Source organism: Neomonachus schauinslandi, chromosome 9, assembly GCF_002201575.2.
Source record: "Neomonachus schauinslandi chromosome 9, ASM220157v2, whole genome shotgun sequence".
NCBI lineage: Eukaryota > Metazoa > Chordata > Mammalia > Carnivora > Phocidae > Neomonachus > Neomonachus schauinslandi.
Window position 1 is genome coordinate 136,314,565 of NC_058411.1, and position 18,854 is coordinate 136,333,418.

Sequence of the window (18,854 nt, forward strand, 5' to 3'; positions counted from 1 at the left end):
CTATCTATCTATCTATCTATCTATCTATCTATCTATCTATCTATCTACCTATCTATCATCCATCTATCTATCATCTTCCATCTATCGTCTAAGGACCATCTGAAGAAAAGGTTTTACCGCTATTTAGAAAAAATGTGTTGGAAAACTATGCATCTAATCCCGCCTTCTAAGTTGAGAGTCAAGAATACTGATCTAAAGTCAGTATCACCAAAGTAAGTGAGTGGCCGAACCAGAATCCAGCCCTTCAAGCCCCATCCAGGAAAAGGATCACTGAAGCCATCAATGTATCTTAAGACAAAACTGCAGAATATCCATCAAACCCACAACCAAGTTTCTGTGAAGTAAGAGAAAACAATGCTATTGGTGTGGCCAGCACCTGTGAGTGAAGAGATGAGAAGCCTCAAGACAATGACAAAGAAAGACAGGAAGTGCCTACATTACATATGGTAAACTCGGGTCCATGGCAAGAAAGGTATTTATTTCCCGTCAGTGGTCATGGCATGGACTAAACATAGGCTTCCTGCCTCTGGTCCTGCATTCTAGCCACCACATGAGTCACAGGTTGCCAAGACCCCATAAGCAAAGATGGGACAGTATCCCCCAGCACTAGCATTCCTAAGCCCCTATGAGGGAGATGCCCAAAATAACTTTTTCACCTCATTGCTGGAGTCCCATTGTTTGCACCTCAACTTCCTGATCATCATGTCCTCTCCAAGTCATCTGTACACCAGATTGCTGGAGTGTTCCATGGCTCAAAACACCAGATCCCACCCTATATTAGTGTCTGAACTTTGTAGATTGCTGTAGTTGCAGGTAGATGTCCATAGCACTACCACCATGTTGCAATAAAGTATAATACCGTCTAGGAAGTTTGGAGGTCTGGAGTGCTGAGATGGACAGAAGAATCCAGATAATTCCCATCACTGAAAAGACATCCAAGAAAGTCTGCCCAGCAATTCTTATGCCCACAAGGCTGATTTTTGTCTAATTACCCTAAGTATCTCAAAGAGGAAGAAGAAGAAAGAGAAAAAAGCAAATTTCAATCACTAAGGTAGATCCAGATATTGTGGGGAGAGACTATTTCAAAACTGGAGGTTGTTCCCTTGTTTCATCAGGAGGGGGAAAAGGGGCTGGGATATTGAACACCTATGGTCCAGGGCAAAGCAATAATAGAGACTGCTTGGGGCACCTGGGTGGCTCAGTTGGTTAAGCGACTGCCTTTGGCTCAGGTCATGATCTCAGGGTCCTGGGATCGAGCCCTGCATCGGGCTCCCTGCTTGGCGGGAAGCCTGTTTCTCACTTTCCCTCTCCCCCTGCTTGTGTTCCCTTTCTCACTGTCTCTCTCTCTCTGTCAAATAAATAAATAAAATCTTTAAAAAAAAATAATAGAGACTGCTTGAGAGGGCATTGGCTTTATTCTTATACTTTCAGCCCTGTCTCCCTTCTATTCTAAAGAAGCCAAGCCTCTGGCTCAGTTATCATTACCCCTAGAACTTAGTCCCACAGAACCTAAAATCTAAAAAAGACCACAAAACCAGGATCCAAACCCCAGATTTTTCAGATGAAAGTGGAGCCTCTAACTGGACACAGAGTTGGCCTGGAGACTGAGATATCCTAAATAGCAGTCCTGTCCCTCCCAACAGACTTGGGATTCCAAAATGCCTGATATTTTTTGGATAATCGGTGTGCAGATCCATTGGCTTTAATCAAGGAAACAAGGTTGTAATACCTATAATTAGCATAAATCTATCCTCCACACCTTCCTCCGTGTTCATTCCCTCTGCAGCTTTGTGCAGCTTAATGGGTCTTAGCACTTAAGTTGTTTTTCAGAATTCACTCAAGATATATGTGCTTTGGCACCAAGTCCTACAGCAGCCATTCTGGCAACTAAAGTTCTGAGCATGCCCAGATGTCTACCTGTGGCCATGTCTCTCTGCCAGCATGGGGCACCCTCTCCCAAGGTGGAAGAAAAGAACACACATACAGTTTAGGGACTGGAAACCTGAGGAGTCCCAAGCCTTCCCTTAGCCTCCTAATCTAAGCTCTAGTCTTGTCTGCTTACTCTCTAAAGACAGTGACCAATGACTTTACAGCTTTGAAGGATTCCTTTAAGACTCTGGAGTTACAAGTCCTCACCAAATAGGATTCCTTAAGAGCTTCTTAGAGCCCACCCACCCCTGTTCCAGAACACAGGGAAGTCTGGAGCTCTGGGGCCTCTGAAAGGTGAATGAAGGGTTGTCCTGGGGCCAAAGGGGCCAAAGGAGAGACTATAATAGGGCGGTGGATCCCCTCACCCAGACTTCAACCATAAAAGTCCTACTGCCTTTAAGGAACAATGTGGCTAAGTGCAGTGTGGTATTCTAGAATGGATCCTGGGACATTAAAAAGAACATTAGTGGGAAAATTGATAAAATCCAAACAAAGTCTAGTTTTGCTAACAATTTGTACTAATGTGAATTCTTTTTAGCTTTGACAAATGTACCATGGCCAACAGTAGGGAAAACTGGGTGAAGTGCATATGAGAACTCTCTTTACCATCTCTGCAACTTTCCAGGAAATCTAAAATTACTCCAAATGAAAACATATTTATAAAGAATAAGAGATGGGACCATCCCATTCTTTAGGAATGGAATATAACGCCCCCCATTGTTCTCCTCCAGATAAATAGGAATATGGGTAACAAATTATTAGGATATCCAACAAACAGCAAGGGAATGATCAGGCCTAGTAACTGGGCTCAGGCCACTGGACAGCCTGCAGGAGACCCTCATCTTTCAATAGTCAGAATCACTTTTCCTACCATGGTGCCTGGGTCTGCTAAGGAAAACCTAATGGCTAAAACCCTAAGGACAAGTCTGGCTAAGCTCTCACCAAACTGGTTCAGCAACCCTCAAGGACCATTATGTCCAGCTACTAATCCTCTCCCAGGCAGTTAAGCAGGGGGTCAGATCTCCCTACTCTGGGCCTTGGAGGAAAGAATTTAAGACTCAGGGTGGCTGGCAGCCCCTTGCCCAGGTGGGGATGAACAGAGTTGTGAGAGACCCACCTTTTTAGCACTGTTTCAGATTTCCAACTGGAGGAACACCTACTGGAGTAACCATCTGGTAGCTCTCTAGCCTGAATCTCACCCCTTGGGAGGAACAACTTTTCTGATTGGTGGGGGCCAGCATGCAGGCCACACCCTTTCCCCTTCTGATGGGCATCTGCCTATCTACAGAGAACAGAGAGGAGCCGCAAGAGTTCTACCCTAGTAGGGCAAAGCCTGCAATATTCCCAGGCTGCCATGACTGAGCAAAGTCTAGTCTGGGAATTCAGTATGAGGGAGCTCATCGTTGCTGCCCAGCAAGGCCACCATCTGCAACTGTTCTATCACTATACAAGTACACATTATAATCTCCATCTGTCTGAGTTCTCTGTCTCAAAGGGCTCAGAACTCAGAATCTGAGCAGGGAAGAGGGGTACCAGTTACTGCATGAGCCTCCCAAAACCCCAACAAAGAGCAAGGGGTATTGGTGGCTCCATGTAATCCTGAAAGTCAGTTAGCTTAAATCACCATCATTAACTTTTAAAGGTAAAAGTAAATTACAAGTTATTTCATAGTTCTGGCTCTCCTCAACACACTGCCAGCTACTCGATTTCCATCTAAGGACCTCTCCACTTGAGACCAAAAACTAATTAATTAGTCAACAAAACTTTGAGAATGTATTTTCTTTTCTATTAACTTGGACTCTGTTTGATTTAGAACATTCCCTCTTTCCCCACCCAATCAATTGAATTTGCTTTCTTGTCGGCATGCCTTTTTGCTTTCCAGGGGGATGAACAAACGCACCAAGATGGCAGGTGGGGCCAAGCTCCCCCATTGCTTACAAATGGCACGTGACACCAGGATTTTGCAAGCAGAGGATAAAAGGGGCATCTCAGGATTATCATCTCCATCTTCAGGATGGGAATAGCAGTAGAAAGTAAGGATATCTTGTCCTAACTTTCCTGATAAATCATCAGACATGGGATGGTATGCCGTGGAATGTTGGAAGAGAAAGTTTTTCTTCACCCATAATGGGGCAGAGGTTACCAGCTGCTCACTACAACCCATGTTCTTCTCTTCTACCTGAGGACACAGCTACACTCCACTTCCTTTACAAATGGCGAGACCCTGCATGTGATTGGGTTCTTGCCATGAGAAGTGACAGGCCCCACTTTCAGGTCAGGCCCATTAACCACATACATTCCTTCATGCCCATTTCCCCTCCCAGCTGTGGAATGGGGATGGATGCCTAGGTTGACCAAGGACACTACACAAAGAAGAGGGTAGAATTCCATCAGCTGGAACGACTGCATGGAGGAGGGGCTATTTCTCCAACAAGTTCACCTGCTCATACTGTTATATGACCTAGAAATAGGCTTCTATTTGTGTTGGAACCATTATATATATTTTGGCATCTACTTGCTATAGCAGTTGGCCTACCTTCTAACGCACTTAGGTAAGCCTTATTCAAAATGCCCATTTGGGAATTGGGAAGACATTTGTATTTTAGCTCCAATTATAGTAACAGTAATTAATATTTAACATTTATCATCTTAAGAGCTTTATATTTATTAACTCTTAAGCCTCATAGTAAATGTATATGATAAGGACTAGTAGTCCCATTTTATAGTTGGGGGCACTGAAAGGTTAAATAACTTGCCCAAGGTCATATAGCCAGGGATTATAGAAGCTGAGATACAAACCCAGATAGTGTGGGTCCAAGAGATAACACTTCTCATCACTGCTATGGGGTCACCACGACATCCACAAAATCAAATATTCTACCAGTCAAATCAGTTTATTCTAAATTATTCCCACATCCTAAGGGTTGCTGTTGTCATCCTCCTCAGGGGTTTCTAGGTACCCTGATCTGGAATCTCCAGCTTAGAACCCAGAACTTGTTATCAGCTGCCAGACCTGCCTTATGTCCCTCAGAAGTGTGTCTGTCTGGATTTTGGCATACCTTCTCTCATATCTCCTGGACACTTGGCTCCATCCCCTACCAAGACTCAACTCTGGCTTCGAGTCATCCTTGACTCTGACCACCACTCACCTGCCTCCTCCCGACATTGTCCCCAGATATTGATTCTACTTGCTCAGATAATGGGCTCCCCCCCCAACATCTTCAAAGACTCGCCTCACTTAGGTGGGCGTCTGTCTGTTCAGGTTCTTCTTGGTCTGGCCTAATCTACTTCTTGCCTAACTCTGAATGCTCATTCTGACTTTGTTCATTCATTCATATTTTTATTGGGCATCTACAATGCTAGGTACTGTGCTAGGCACAGTAACCTCCTCCTCTTCAGGACTCTCAAAACTTTCTTTGATTCCAGATTTGACCTCTAATTTCTTAGTGTTGTCTGATGTTCTGAGAAAGGTATAATGGTACAAAAATCCACACTTGTCCAAGCCAGCTTACAAGCAATCTCAGAAGCATCGAGTGAGTGACCCACAGAAGGAAAAGGTATGTCACCGGGCATAGCCTTAAGAAGAGAGAACAAAGATCCTGGCACTCTAGTGCAGAGATGTTTGTTTTCTCTTTCCAAATATGTAACAGGAAATCAGGCAGTTCACCTGTGTAAATCGTTTGCATATCACTCATATAGGAGCCAGATGGCACCTCTTTGTTTTAAGAAATTAAAAATAAAAAAGAAAGAACATAAGGAGGAGTTTATCTCCATCTCTCTCCCTGCTCTTGTATACACACCCTGGACTCTGTACTGGGCAGATGAACACACGCACGTTCACAGGCATGCTCACACGCACACACACCCATGCACACACTCACACACTCTCACACTCTCACACACACAAAGAGAGAGGCCTGGGTTATCTGCATTTAACTGAATTAGGCACCAGGAACTCACAAACTCCTAGGCTTAACAGATTTCTGTAACCTACAGTAGCAAATCTATCCCGGATGTCAGCTTGCAGAGAGAATCCTTCAATGCTCCTGCTATATAATAAATCACTGCATTCCCCCAGAGCCTCAGCTGGTGTACCAAACAAAAAAATATTTCATAAATCACCTGAACATGAACCTAGCTGTGATCATGAGGACCATGTAAACACTGACCAGAAGAACAGGCAAGCGCTGATGATCCAGTCTTTCTATTCAAGTTGAAACTTGGAAAGGAAAGTTTCCAGATGTGGTCAACTTAAAGACCCTACTCCTTTGGGGCAGCTACATGATCCCAGTTTATCTTCCAGTGCTCAGGAGGTCCTTCTCTCTGACCCAAGAATGACATCTGGAAATCAGATTATCCCTGTGGTTCTCCTGCCTTGGGTATGAAGGAAACAATAGTTTACCCAGTAAGCTATGTATTCCAGGCTCTTTACACAAAGTAACTTGCTTAACATCAAAATAACTCTGCCATGAGACTACATTTGTCCTCATTTTTTAAATGGGAAAACTAAAGAGAGGTTAGGGGAAGTGCGCTGGGGTCCCAAGGCTGCTAATGGTGGTGGTGTTTAGTAAGATCAGGTCCCAATGCAGAATGCCTTTGCACTCTGACGTCCTCCAGTGTGGATAACAAGACTTTGGAGTTCATCCAGTGATGTGACCCCTGGCAAATCTACTTCTGCCTTTTGTTTTGCAGAGGGTGAGGGAGGGGGAGCTGTGCATACATTAGGACATTGTGAGCAACTGAACACGAAGATATGATACATACTACTCTCAGAATATGGAAAGTATAATATCTACCCACCATCAGTGGGATATGCAGTTTTCCCATAGTGCACTGTTTGTACTACAATATTTCTTTTTAATTTCATATTCTCTGTGAACAAAGACATACATTTTCAAGCCAGCTGGCCTCCGCTTACACCCAGCTTAGAACTCATGAAAAAGGGATTGCAGATACCTGAAGAGTGGACCTTTTCCACCTCGCCCTCCCTTCCTCAAGTTCCAATCAGCCCTGGTGCCCACCGAAATAAGACAGATTCACCCCTTGCTGCTCTCCCAGGAGGAAAGAGCATCAGTTCCCAGTTGTTAAAGCAAGGGCAAAGCAGTATCATTGGATAGCTGATAGATGTGATTTTTTGACTTTTTTGAATCAGAATCAAGAAATATGAAGGGCACTCCTTGAAGTGAGTTTGACAGCTGAGTGTGCACACACTGTGGCCAGATATTGTTTCCCGGGACCGTGGTAAAGCCAGTAGAGAACAGATTGGCATAATCAAAAATCTGCCGCACCCAGAAAAACGATGATCCCTCCCTTGCTTTTATCAATACCAACGTAAATCTGAGCTCAGCCAAACAGGCCAGCAAACCCCATTACAGAGAGCACAAAGGCAATTAAACGGTGCCAACTCCAGCTAGACTCAAGAAATCTACAGTATTATTGGTATAATGGTATGAAAATCCACACTTGTCCAAGCCAGCTTACAAGCAATCTCAGTAACCACACCAATGCCTTTTTTGGAAATGAGTGAAAAAATTAGTCTAGATGCTAAAGAAAGACTCTGCTTTGATGTTTCCTGGCAGGTCTGCCCTGGCCATCCATCTATGGCACCTGCTGCATTGTGCTCCCTTTTCCGTATCTGGGATGTTGGACAGGGTAGGTGGCTTGAGAAACTGCCTAGTTGCTCAGACCTTACTACCTTCCCTGCTGTTTGGTCTACTTGGCCTCATATTCTCTCATGATGGTATATCATCTGGCTAAAATGAAGTGTCTTGAGTGACCAGGTCTAATGTCTGAGCAATGTTGTTTAGGCAAAACCATCAGGAGCATCCAGATTGAACAGATCTGCACATGCCAACCCCCAACTCCCAGCCTCATAGTCCACCATGCTTAGGCCAACAGGACAATCATATCTGGGCTCTTTGACTCACAATATGATCATTCATTCCCTACAAAGAAGATAAAACCAATGGCTACCATGCCTCTTGACCTCTAGAACTTTGTCCCACCCTCTTCTTATACCACCTATTCAAACCCCTCACCCACTCAATGTCCCTGAAGTAACTATTACATATTTCTTGAGGCATGTGCCTTCCAATCAGTTTGCAAAGGTTATCCTATCTCTGCATCTCAGGCTGCTCCCATACTTCCCTCTTTTGGGGTAAATGACACTCGTGCCCACTTGTCTTTTCCCTGGCAATAATGCCCCTGTCAAAACCACTCAATAATCCACTGGAAGGGGTTTCCCAAAGACGAAGAGAACAAATAATCCTGGAAGCAAAATAAGATAAGATACCTCTTAACATAAAGCAGACCACTGTATAGAAGTAAAATTGAATGTGATGCCTCCTACCACAATCAGAAAGCTTTTTCTAAGGCCAACCTGCAACTCTCTCCAAAGTTGGCAACAATAACATGCTTTCTTGCTTCACCTTTCCTAAATCATTCAGTTGATTTTGCTCAGCAGGACATTAATGATTTTTGCTACTTTACTGTGGGTTCTGGCTTCTCATCAAGATCTACCTTTGAAGACAAGATAAGCCTACACAGTCACCAGATAATTTCAGAGAATAAAATGTGTTGTGGGTAAGGCTGGGTCAGGGACTGAGTTGGGAGGTGTTAAAATGTAGCACCAAGTTGAGCTTGACTCTGTGTGCATTTGGGCATACATATATATGTATGAGTCTGTTTGCATGAAGAATGAGTATTGATGTATGTAAGAACACAATGCATATGTCATTGCAATGTAAGAATACCATCAAGTTGAATGTCCAAGAGGAAGGGAGGCATGAGCTATTGAGAGAATAATAAACAGGTATGTCAAGATGTAGGAGTGGCCAAAGGATAACCACCGCATGTATGTCTGAGCATGGGTGCATACGTGCGTTCTCCGGAGTGACAGGGTTAACGGACAATGACAAAGACATGTGAGCAAGGTGTTAGCTCTGCTGCTGAGTCCTGCAGCTGGAAAAGCCACCTTACCCTGTAGTAATCGGTGCTGTAGACATCTCTGGACATGCCGAAGTCCCCAATCTTCACCAGCAGATTGGCTCCAACCAGGCAGTTCCTGGTGGCCAGGTCTCGGTGTACGAAGTGCTGGGAGGCCAGGTACACCATGCCTGAGGCGATCTGACTGGCGATGTGGAGCATTTGGGAGAGCCCCAACTCGCCTTTCGCCTGGCGTGGCTGCCCATCTACAAGGATCATAGCATCTGGCCCATGGGCCCTGTGAGGGGTGGGGAAGAAGACAGAGGACAGAGAGAATTCAGGAGACCACGAGGAACAGCCTTCTTGATTCCCTGTTCTCAATCACCACAGAAATGAATAAATCTCTCTTAGCCTACTTATTGCCTATTTCTGTCTATCCAACATTACGATATGTGAGTGTGCATTATGAGTACAACACTACAATCAGATTCCCAACTAAGATGATGCAGACATAGTCTAATGGATCAGGAAATAAACCTACTCTTTTAAGTATCTTAATGCTATGCAGGAGTTTCCCCAGCTCTAGATATCCACTACAGAATCGTTAATAAAACAATTAACTCTTCCAGAGCCCTTGCTGTTCCAAGCTCTAAAGATCTCAAATCTATTAATTCACTTAATCCTCCAACTCCAATTTTGAGTTAAAGCAACTGAGGCACAAAATGGTCAGATCACCTGGCCAAAGTCACAGGAGTGCCGCAGTGGCCATATGGATAATCCGGAGGCCGAAGGAAACCAGACATGTGGCTCTAGAGAGCTCTAAATTTTAAGGAGCATCATCAATTGTGCTGAAGAGATTCCTGGGCCCCGCCCCCTATGATTCTGATTGGCTGGGCGGAGCTCGATCATTTGCATTTCTGACAAGCTCCAGGTGATGATGCTGTGGGTGGGCAGTCCACACTGTGGGTGGCAGGAGCCTGGAGTTCACATTCCTACCCTATCCATCACACTGCCTAGGACTGGATAACTTTTGTTGGTGGCAGGGCCGAATGGAGAGACCCTTCGGGTCTGGGAAGCTGAGGCCTGGGAAGCCCCGGTTCCCCCACCGTCCCAAATCAAGGCCCCGGATTTGTTATCCTAACGCCTTGCCTTGTCATATCCGTCACTTTTAGTATTCACTCTTTTCTCCAGAAAGCCCAATGAGCCATAACCACACCCAGAGCCCTTATTTATGAAGTTGTGGACCAAGGAGCCCTCGTGTACAGGGAGGCCTTGGCCTGTTTTACTGCTTCTCCAATTTCCACTGAAAGGAGTCGTTAAATACGAACACATTCATTTTATTGTCTCCTGTGGGTTCTGCCTACTTCACCCTCCGAAGGAGAGCTACTGCATCAGCCCCCAAGGAAGGAGCATCCGCAGGCAAGCCTGAGCTCGGATCGACCAATAGAGGACGCTGCAGCCTGCCCCTAAAAGCCACCAACTGGCTTCTCTACTCTTCTTCCCTCTTCCCTTATATTGGGCATGGCAGGGGTACACAGAGGCCCCCAAGAGCTCTCTGTAGGCCTGTCTGGGGCACTTGGGGCTAAAGGCACTGCTGAATCTATGGCGTGGGCTTGCTGGGAAATGGAGCATGTCCCTCGGACCGTCCCAGGGGGATGCAAGCACAGCATAAAGATCTTGAATACTGAGAAAAGGCATTGCCTGTATTAGTAACTATCCCGGTTCACAGTCCTGATAAAATACTACTTGTAATAATTTAACAGTAGCTATCATTGACTGAATACCCAGCTACGTGGAAAACTCATTTAGGTATTATACCAATATAACCACTTAGCACTCATGGTAGGAAACCTGTGGAGCAGTTAGTATTAGTCTTGTTTTCTAGGAGAGAGAATTAAGGTTTAATAACTTGCCCCAGGTTACATCACTAAGACGTGACAAATTCAGGATGTGAACCCAAGTCTGTCTGATGACAAGGACAGAGTTCTCCAAGAAAGGAATAAATTTCATTGTGAAAATCCAAGTTCAGGAGGTTCAAAACATTCTACAGATGTTTTCCCTTCTTCGGGGGCCATTTTTGGAAACCCAGCTCATAAGAAGAGTTCATTAACTGCTACCAGCCCTTTCCAGGACCCCTCAAAAACACGGCACACTAGTCAATGTCTCACTTGAAGAAGATGCTCTCAAGTTTTGGTGAGTGTGTTAGCAGTGTTCCATGGCCCACACGTGAACTCTGAAAATGTCATTATCAGCCATGGGATGCAATGGATACCAAAAGAACCCTACGTGTCAAGGGCCTGATTGTCCCAACTGCTTCCTGGGACCCCGAATTCTACACACCCTCACACACGGCTGCCCCCTCCACATCTGGCACTACTTGGAAATGGCAGATGTGGGAGGCAGAGAAGTGCGAACTCTGCTCTGGTGGTGAGAAGCTGTCTTCCCTGGGGAAGGCTGTCTGCCCCCCTGCCGTGCAGCTCCATCCAGAACCTTCTGGCTGAGGTTCCAGTCTCTTGCTAGTTCCATCAAGAGCATCTCAAAACCCAGATGATCTTGAGCGAAGTTTGGGGAAACCCTCTTACAACATATCTAATCTTTCTAGAACAGTTCTATCCAGTTGAACTTTTTATTGATGGAAATATTCTATACTGCACTGCCCCATATTGTAGCCACTAGCCCGAGGGGACTACTGAGTACTTGAAATGTGGCTAGTGTGACCAAGGAACCAAGGAACTGAATTTTTAAATTTAATTTAAGTCATGTAAATTTAAATTCAAACATCCATAGGTAGCTACAGCGCTGGACAGCATGGTTATAAATTTACCCGAGGAAAATCTGCTCTTGTTTTTCAACCATCTCTGTCTCCTGATGAACTTGTAACATTGTACTTTCTTATTCATCATAAAAAAGTCTCCAGCAAGAAGGTTTCCAGCAGGGATGTAAGATATTAGCTCCACTTTGCAACACGGAGAAATGTAAGGCACCAAGTGAGAAAACAATTCAGATCATCAGGAGAAAAGGTGGCTCTACAGTCTCAGAGTTGAGAGTTATAGGCTGGCAGGCCCTCTGGGCTCCCTCCTCAGACTCTTCCAGACCCTGCTCTTGTGGTCAGTCCACCTTGTGATCAGGAAGAAGATACTCACTTGTCATAGCATCCTCAGTATTTCCCCCTAGAAATCAGTGACAAAGGCCTGACGCTTGCTGCTCAGGAACTGATATGAAAGATTGAAAGGTTGCTTCTCATTTCTAATCCCTAGACTTATGTGTTCAGAGGAGCCGTGAGACTTCTGGCTCCAGGGGAACTGCAGGGGTTCAGGGGGGCTGGCTGGGGGCCAGGACTGGGGGCAGCAGTCCTTGCTTACCTGAGGAACTTGTTCAGGTCTCCATGCTTCATGTACTCAAAGACCATGATGAGCGGGTCCCCATCACCACACACCCCATAGAACTTGACAATGTGCTCATGCTGCAGGTTAGTGAGCAGCTCAGCCTCCCTCTGGAAATCCTTCCGGGCAGCCAGGGTGGGATCCTTCAGGGCCTGGAAACAATGCAGGACATGGGTTTTAGCAACCAGAGGGCAAGGGCCTGTCTGCTCCCCTCCTGGGAAGAAACCTGCCCATGATAAAGACAGCTGGTCCCCAACCAATCTGATTTTAATCAGGGTTTAAAGACCATGAGGTGATATCACAATAGCCAGGCCCGATTCCTTCTGTCCTCAGCCTGTTCATCCTTGCAGAAACAGAAGCCAGCTTTCTGGTGCCCCACCTTCCATCCACTGGCCACTGATCTCAATGCATGTTCACCTCAGAGCCCTTTGCTCCCTGAGAGTTCGCATGTATGGCAGAGGGAGGGGGCTGGGCAGATGGAAAGACTGACCAAGGTGCCTTCCCCTAAGCTTTCCTTGAAGAAATGGTCCTGCAGCTAAAAATAACAGTGGAAAAACCACCACCCCATTGCTTTAACTTTGTAAATTAGCCTATGCCCAGAGCCTACCAGAAATCAGGCATAATAAAGCCTCCTTGCCCTTTCTATTCCTTGATTTTAGATTGTGAAGGAGTGTATATTCACAGAGAAACATCAACATGTTGCTTCCAGAAGGCACCTGTGTCCTCCTAGTAGGAAGCTGAAGGAGGCACTGGGGGGCGAGTGGGACTGCAGCTATGGGAACGGCAGTGAACGGGCAACAGCTTTAGGATCCACCAAGAACCAGGATGGCATCAAGTCCTGCAAAATCCCAGGGCAGGATGGGCAGGTGGGCATCCTGTGGTCACTAAAATGCCACAGCGTAGCCCCTGTGGGTGGGAGAGCCCAGGGTGAGTGGGAGATATCAGACTGGGTTTCAGGAAGACAAATGGAAGAGGAGCAGTCAGGAGGGGTGTCAGGTGTGAGTGTGGACACTCTAGCACTAGAAGGGGATGGTGAGACCGAAGTAGAAGACTCTGAGAACATCTGAGGGACCGTGGTGGACAGGGCCCTGCCACAGGGATGCAGCTATGCAGGCCCGAAGGAGGGTGAACAGTAAAGGTGCGTTGCGGTGGGGGGCGTCCTGCAGGAGGCACAGCCTGGGCAGGTGGGTGCACACATTTCAGGCTTCCCTCCCTCCTCCACGAGGTCGGAGGGCAAACAGGGCCAAACAGCCACTTGCTTCAACCAACACAGTTTCGTAATCTCACCAGACACAACACCAGGCCATGAGGGAGTGAGTGTGAAGTTGGCACGCTCTTTTCAGCTTAGTGATAATCTAGACAGGCATGAGAATGGTTTGCATCCTCTCTGCCAAGCATCTGGCCTTTTGGTGATTTAGGCTGACCCACCTCCCCTGTAGATCATGTTACTCCTGCAAGGCCTCGCCAGCCACGGGTCTTTCTGTTGCCTCGGCCACACGCATTAACTGAAATCCACAGGGCTGACTTGGCTGACAGCCCTGCAGGGATGTGCATATGCAAAAATCCTATCTAGTAGGGCCCATCAGACCTCCATCAGTCGCTAGCACACATTAGAGATGATGCACTTTGAGCACTAAATATCACCAGCTTCCTTCCACCTGCTTATTGCTGGAGTTGGAGAAACTGAGGCCCAGCCCTGTCTGGGAGTCAGTATGCATTCACACATCTCAAATGGAAGCGTACCATTAAACCGGACCTCAGCCATCTCCGGGACCCCAGAGTTCAGTCTCAATGTCTCTAGGGCCATGGTCTCCTAGCTAGAGATCAAACCCACTCCGACATCGACCGGCACCACCTTTCACTCTTTTCAAACTTTGGAGCGTTCACGGAAAACGCATTTGATGAAATGATTCTACCGTTGACAGAAATTCTGGGCTTTATGTCATGCAGCTTTCCCACATGACAGGTGAGGAAACCGAGGTCCAGGACGGGGAAATGACTTGCCAGAGACCATGCAAGAAGCCAGGGCTTGAATCTAGAGCCCAGGGACACTTTCCTGGCTGGCACACCTGCTTGAGTTAATTTACCAGATGAATTGACCACCAGGCATGTTCCCAAGGAAATGGGGGGCACAGAAATTTTATGGTGTGAAAGGGCAGAGGAGAGGGCCAGGTAAGGCAGAGGGGCCGGGCGCAGCGAGGATGCTGGACAGGTAGGGCTGACTAAGCCCGGCAGGGAGGTGGGCGGTCCAGCCCGTTGCTGACTTTGCCGGCTCTGAAGCTCATGTGCTCTGCACTTCGGCTCTGGCCGCCTTCTCAGGGAAGCTGCCCACTAAGAAAGGAGCATGCCGCTGTGTGTCCACGTGCAGCCAGAACAATGACATTTGCAAAGGTTTCTTGCTATGCGTGGGAGAAGGCAGAGTCATGGTGAGAGGGGTCCTCGCTGCGACCCAGCTCCTGAGCTGCGTGGCCTGGGCCGTGGGTAGAGGATGACTGCCAGTGATTTGTTTATTTTCATGAAGAATAAGAGGGGGGAGAAAAGAGGAACCCAGCATGGGTGGGATGGGAGACTACAGAGATTTATGGGAATGCTGGATTTATGAGAGGGAAAAGTAGATCAAATTTGGGGCCAGCCAAATGGCCTCTCTCCATCTCTGTAAATCATTCTCTCGAACTGTCTGGACGCCAATAGCAGCCATGGGATTTTTCCGTTCTTGGCTCTCAGGCAGTGCCAGCCAGCGTGCCCAAGCCTGGTGCTCCACACTGCCAGGCAGACAGGGGTTCCTCATTTGGGAGATGGGGCACAGAGCAACCACTGTCCCCTAGTCTCTCCACAGCCCTTGTCCACTGCTAGTTCTCTCTCTGCCTTCACACCGGGTTTTCCAGCTCCTGAGTCCAACCTGAAGTGCCTATGTAATTGGCAAGGGGTCAGGTGCGGCAGCTGGGGGCCAGGGCTGCAGGTGGCCCCAATTCCCAGGGATTGATGAAATTGGAACATAGATGACAGGAGGAGACTAATGAGGAGGAAAATCAGCTCAGAGGCTCCCCCGCCCTTCTCAGTGGCATCCACGCTCAACCCCTTCTTTGGGACTGGGAAACTTCAAAGTGGATCGCCATTCAGGGGCACCAGTGAGCTCCTGTTGTTGCAGGAGACGGGTCTCGCCAGAGGGTCTCTGAAGCCGGGGAGGCTCCCCTAGGCCCTTTGAGCAGTATCCACAGAACAAAGAAATCTGGAATTTGCCCCCCACCTCATCTCCTTTCTTTTCCCCCAAAGTTTGAGGACATTTCACTTTCTGATCTTCCGCTCTATGTGCATCATATCTCATGTCCAGCCCAGCCCTGGGCTTCAGTGGGGCCATCTGGTAAGAGAGGAGGGAAGCAGTCCAGATGACAAAAGCATTCGAATTTCTTTGGGCGCCTGAGTGGCTCAGCACCCAACTCTTGATTTCGGCTCAGGTCGTGATCTCAGGCTCTGAGATCGAACCCCACAATGGGCTCCGCACTGAGCATGAGCCTGCTTAAGGTTCTCTGCCTCCCTCTCCCTCTGCCCCTCCCCTGCTCGTGCAAAGTTTCAAAGTGTTTGGCTTCAGATTTCATTAGTATACTGATTTAACCCATTTAATATATGCAGAGATACACACATTCCTAAATGTTCACATTTTTAAATATTCAAACACGCACACACGCATGGCAATCTACAGTTTTTAAGTATAAAAATCATCTCTCTCCTTTTCTCTCAAAATCCGCTGTCACTTCTCCTTGCTGACACTCCCAAACGGTTTTATGAGAGAGGAAGCTGGGTAAGTTTTCACAAGCAGAGGTGGGTCTCATCTGGTTTCCTGGCTTACAACTGGCCATTGGTTTCCCGTTGTTTTTAGGATAAAACCCAAACCCCTTAAAACAGTCATGGGCTCTAAATGTCAGGTCTCCCCATCTCTCTCTGCCTCCTTTCCTCCCATGCCCTTCCTCTCCACTCATTACACTTTGATCTCGTTGGTCTTTCTGTCCTTGGTACCCACCAAGCTTTTACCTGCCTCAGGCCCTTTGCACATGCATTCTTTTGGTCAGAAAAAACTCCACCAAGTTATATCCACATGACTGGCCAAATTAACTGGTACTGTCTGTTACCTCTCAGGAACATCCTGACTGAAACCCATTATGCCCTGAATAATGGTTGGATACCCAGATAGATACTTCTATCCCAGAGCGGAGCTTGCAAAGGGTCAGCTGTGATTGTTTCTCAAAACCATTTATGATCCATCTGTTAATGTCATTGCTTAATGTAATGAAACATCATAGAAACCAATGAAATATGAGTACAAAGAGTTGGCTGGTTTTCTTTCTTTTTCTTTTTTTTTTAAGATCTGAGTAATTTGGGGGACATCTTGGTGGCTCACTTGGTTAAACATCTGATTCTTGATTTGGGCTCAGGTCATGATCTTGGGGTCATGGAATCAAGCCCTAAATTGGACTCCGTGCTCAGCAGGGAGTTTGCTTAAGACTCTCTCTGTCCTGCTCCCTCTGCCCCTCCCCCACTCTCTGTGCTCGCTCGCGCTTTCTCTCTCTCAAAAAAAAATAAATAAATCTTTCTTTTTTTAAAGATTTTTTTAAAATTTATTTGAGAGGGAGCAAGAGAGGACAAGCAGGGGGAGCAGCAGAGGAAGAGGGAGAAGCAGACTCACCGCTGAGCAGGGAGTCCGATGTGGGGCTCGATCCTAGGACACTGGGATCATGACCTGAGCCGAAGGCAGATGCTTAACAACTGAGCCACCCAGGTGCCCCAAGTTGCCTGTTTTTATGGAAACTAAGGTGAAGACTTTAGAAAGACATGCTAAAGGTCAGTGGTTAAAAAGTGTTAAGAATAAGAGGAAAACCTATTTTTTAAGAAATTGGGAAAATACTAAAAATCTAAGATTCTGCACTCAGACTGTTTCACAAATGTTTTAAGTGCCTGTTCCAATGTAAACTAACTGACACTGGAAATCATGAACACCCAAAACAAAAACAAAACAACTCTCCAAACGAAAAGGAACTTAAGAGCTGCAGTTCATACATACTGGAAGAAATGGAATGTTAGAGCCAAATGATTAAAATTATCAATAACTACAACATGAATTTCCTGCAGATAAAGTTAATTTTATAGGAATAGGCTGATAGAGATGTTAAAATAAGTAAATGCTCAAAGACAGTAAAGAAATAATTATTTAAAACAACAACAACAACAAGGTATGCAGCCAAAACAGGGAGAAATAAAATTAAGATAACCATAAAACCATGAACCAATTAGACATCTTGGAAGTAGATTATATGGTTCATGGAAGTTAAAACAAAAGCCTCCACAGAAAGGACAAACCCTACACTAGATAAAACCACAAGAAGAATTCATGACTCGGAGCAATGCTGAGATTCACCCAGAACACAGCATGGAGAGACAGAGGGAACCAGGAAAGGCAGAGACGAGGGGCTCATGCCCTCATCTGTGAAGGAGAGGGGCTGCCTGGATCTGAAGTGCTCCCACCACTGATTCGCTGCAGGACCTTGGGCGAATTGCTTGACCTCTCTCTCTGTGCCTCAGTGTCCACTTCCATAAAATGGGGATAGTGATCATACCTGACACTGAGGGTGGCTTGTGAGAACAAAACATTAACATGCACACATTACTTATAGGAGGGCCATAATCAATACTCCCAGTTAGATGTTGTTGTCATCATCCTGAACACCCCTCCTCCTCCTCCTCATCTATCCCTTCAGGGCTCTAAGGTTCTAGGATTCTGAGATGTGAGCTACATGGGCCTGTGTGTGCCCTTGCCTCCTCCATCCCCAGTGCCTCACGCAGGGCCAGGCACATAGTAAGTGCTCAATAAATATTTATGGGATGAATAAATTAAGCATATTTTCAAGAATATGATCAATCTTTGAAAGAAAAATATTTTATAGCACACTGAACTCTTACAAATCTAACATCAGTGTATCCTCAATGTAAGGAGAAAATAAAACACTGCCAACCCCCCCCAGAAGTGCCCCCACCCCATGCCCCGCCCCTCCAATATTCCCTCTCTCACCCCAAAGGGAACCACTATACTGACTTACAGAGTTCACAATCTTGCTTTTGTAAAACTCTTTTTACTACCTAAATATAAATCCCTAACCTCTAGAGTTCAGTTTTACCTGTCTTTTAAACTTTAAATATGTGCAATCATATATATAACATTATATATATATATTATATTTATATATAATATATACATGTATGCATATATATGGTGATGGTGATGAGATATATATATGTATATATATATTTTTCTCTGTATTTGTCTTTTTTCATTCAATATGGTGTTTTTGAGATTCTTTATTATTACATATAGCTATAGATCACTCATTTTCCTTGGTGAATAGTTTCCCATTGTATGAACATACCACATTTATTTATCCATGTTGTTATTGATGGACATTTGGGGCTGTTTCCAGTTTTTGGCTGTTGTAAATAATACTTTATGAACATTATTAGACATATCTCTAGATAGATAGATGATAGATAGATAGATAATAGGAAGGAAGAGAAAGAAAGAAAGAAGGAAGGAAGGAAGGAAGGAAGGAAGGAAGGAAGGAAGGAAGGAAG

The 18,854-nt window shown here is 45.8% G+C and overlaps 1 protein-coding gene across 1 annotated transcript in view; it reads right to left on the bottom strand.

Moving 5' to 3' along the window:
• NTRK3 (neurotrophic receptor tyrosine kinase 3) overlaps positions 1–18,854 on the bottom strand; it is a 371,594-nt gene that overhangs the window by 38,796 nt on the left and 313,944 nt on the right. The window contains exons 15-16 of the mRNA XM_021680526.1: positions 12,216–12,388; positions 8,908–9,151 (exon numbers count right to left, since the gene is read on the bottom strand). Of these exons, the coding sequence (XP_021536201.1) occupies positions 8,908–9,151; positions 12,216–12,388 (417 nt within the window). The remainder of the gene's footprint in view (positions 1–8,907; positions 9,152–12,215; positions 12,389–18,854) is intronic.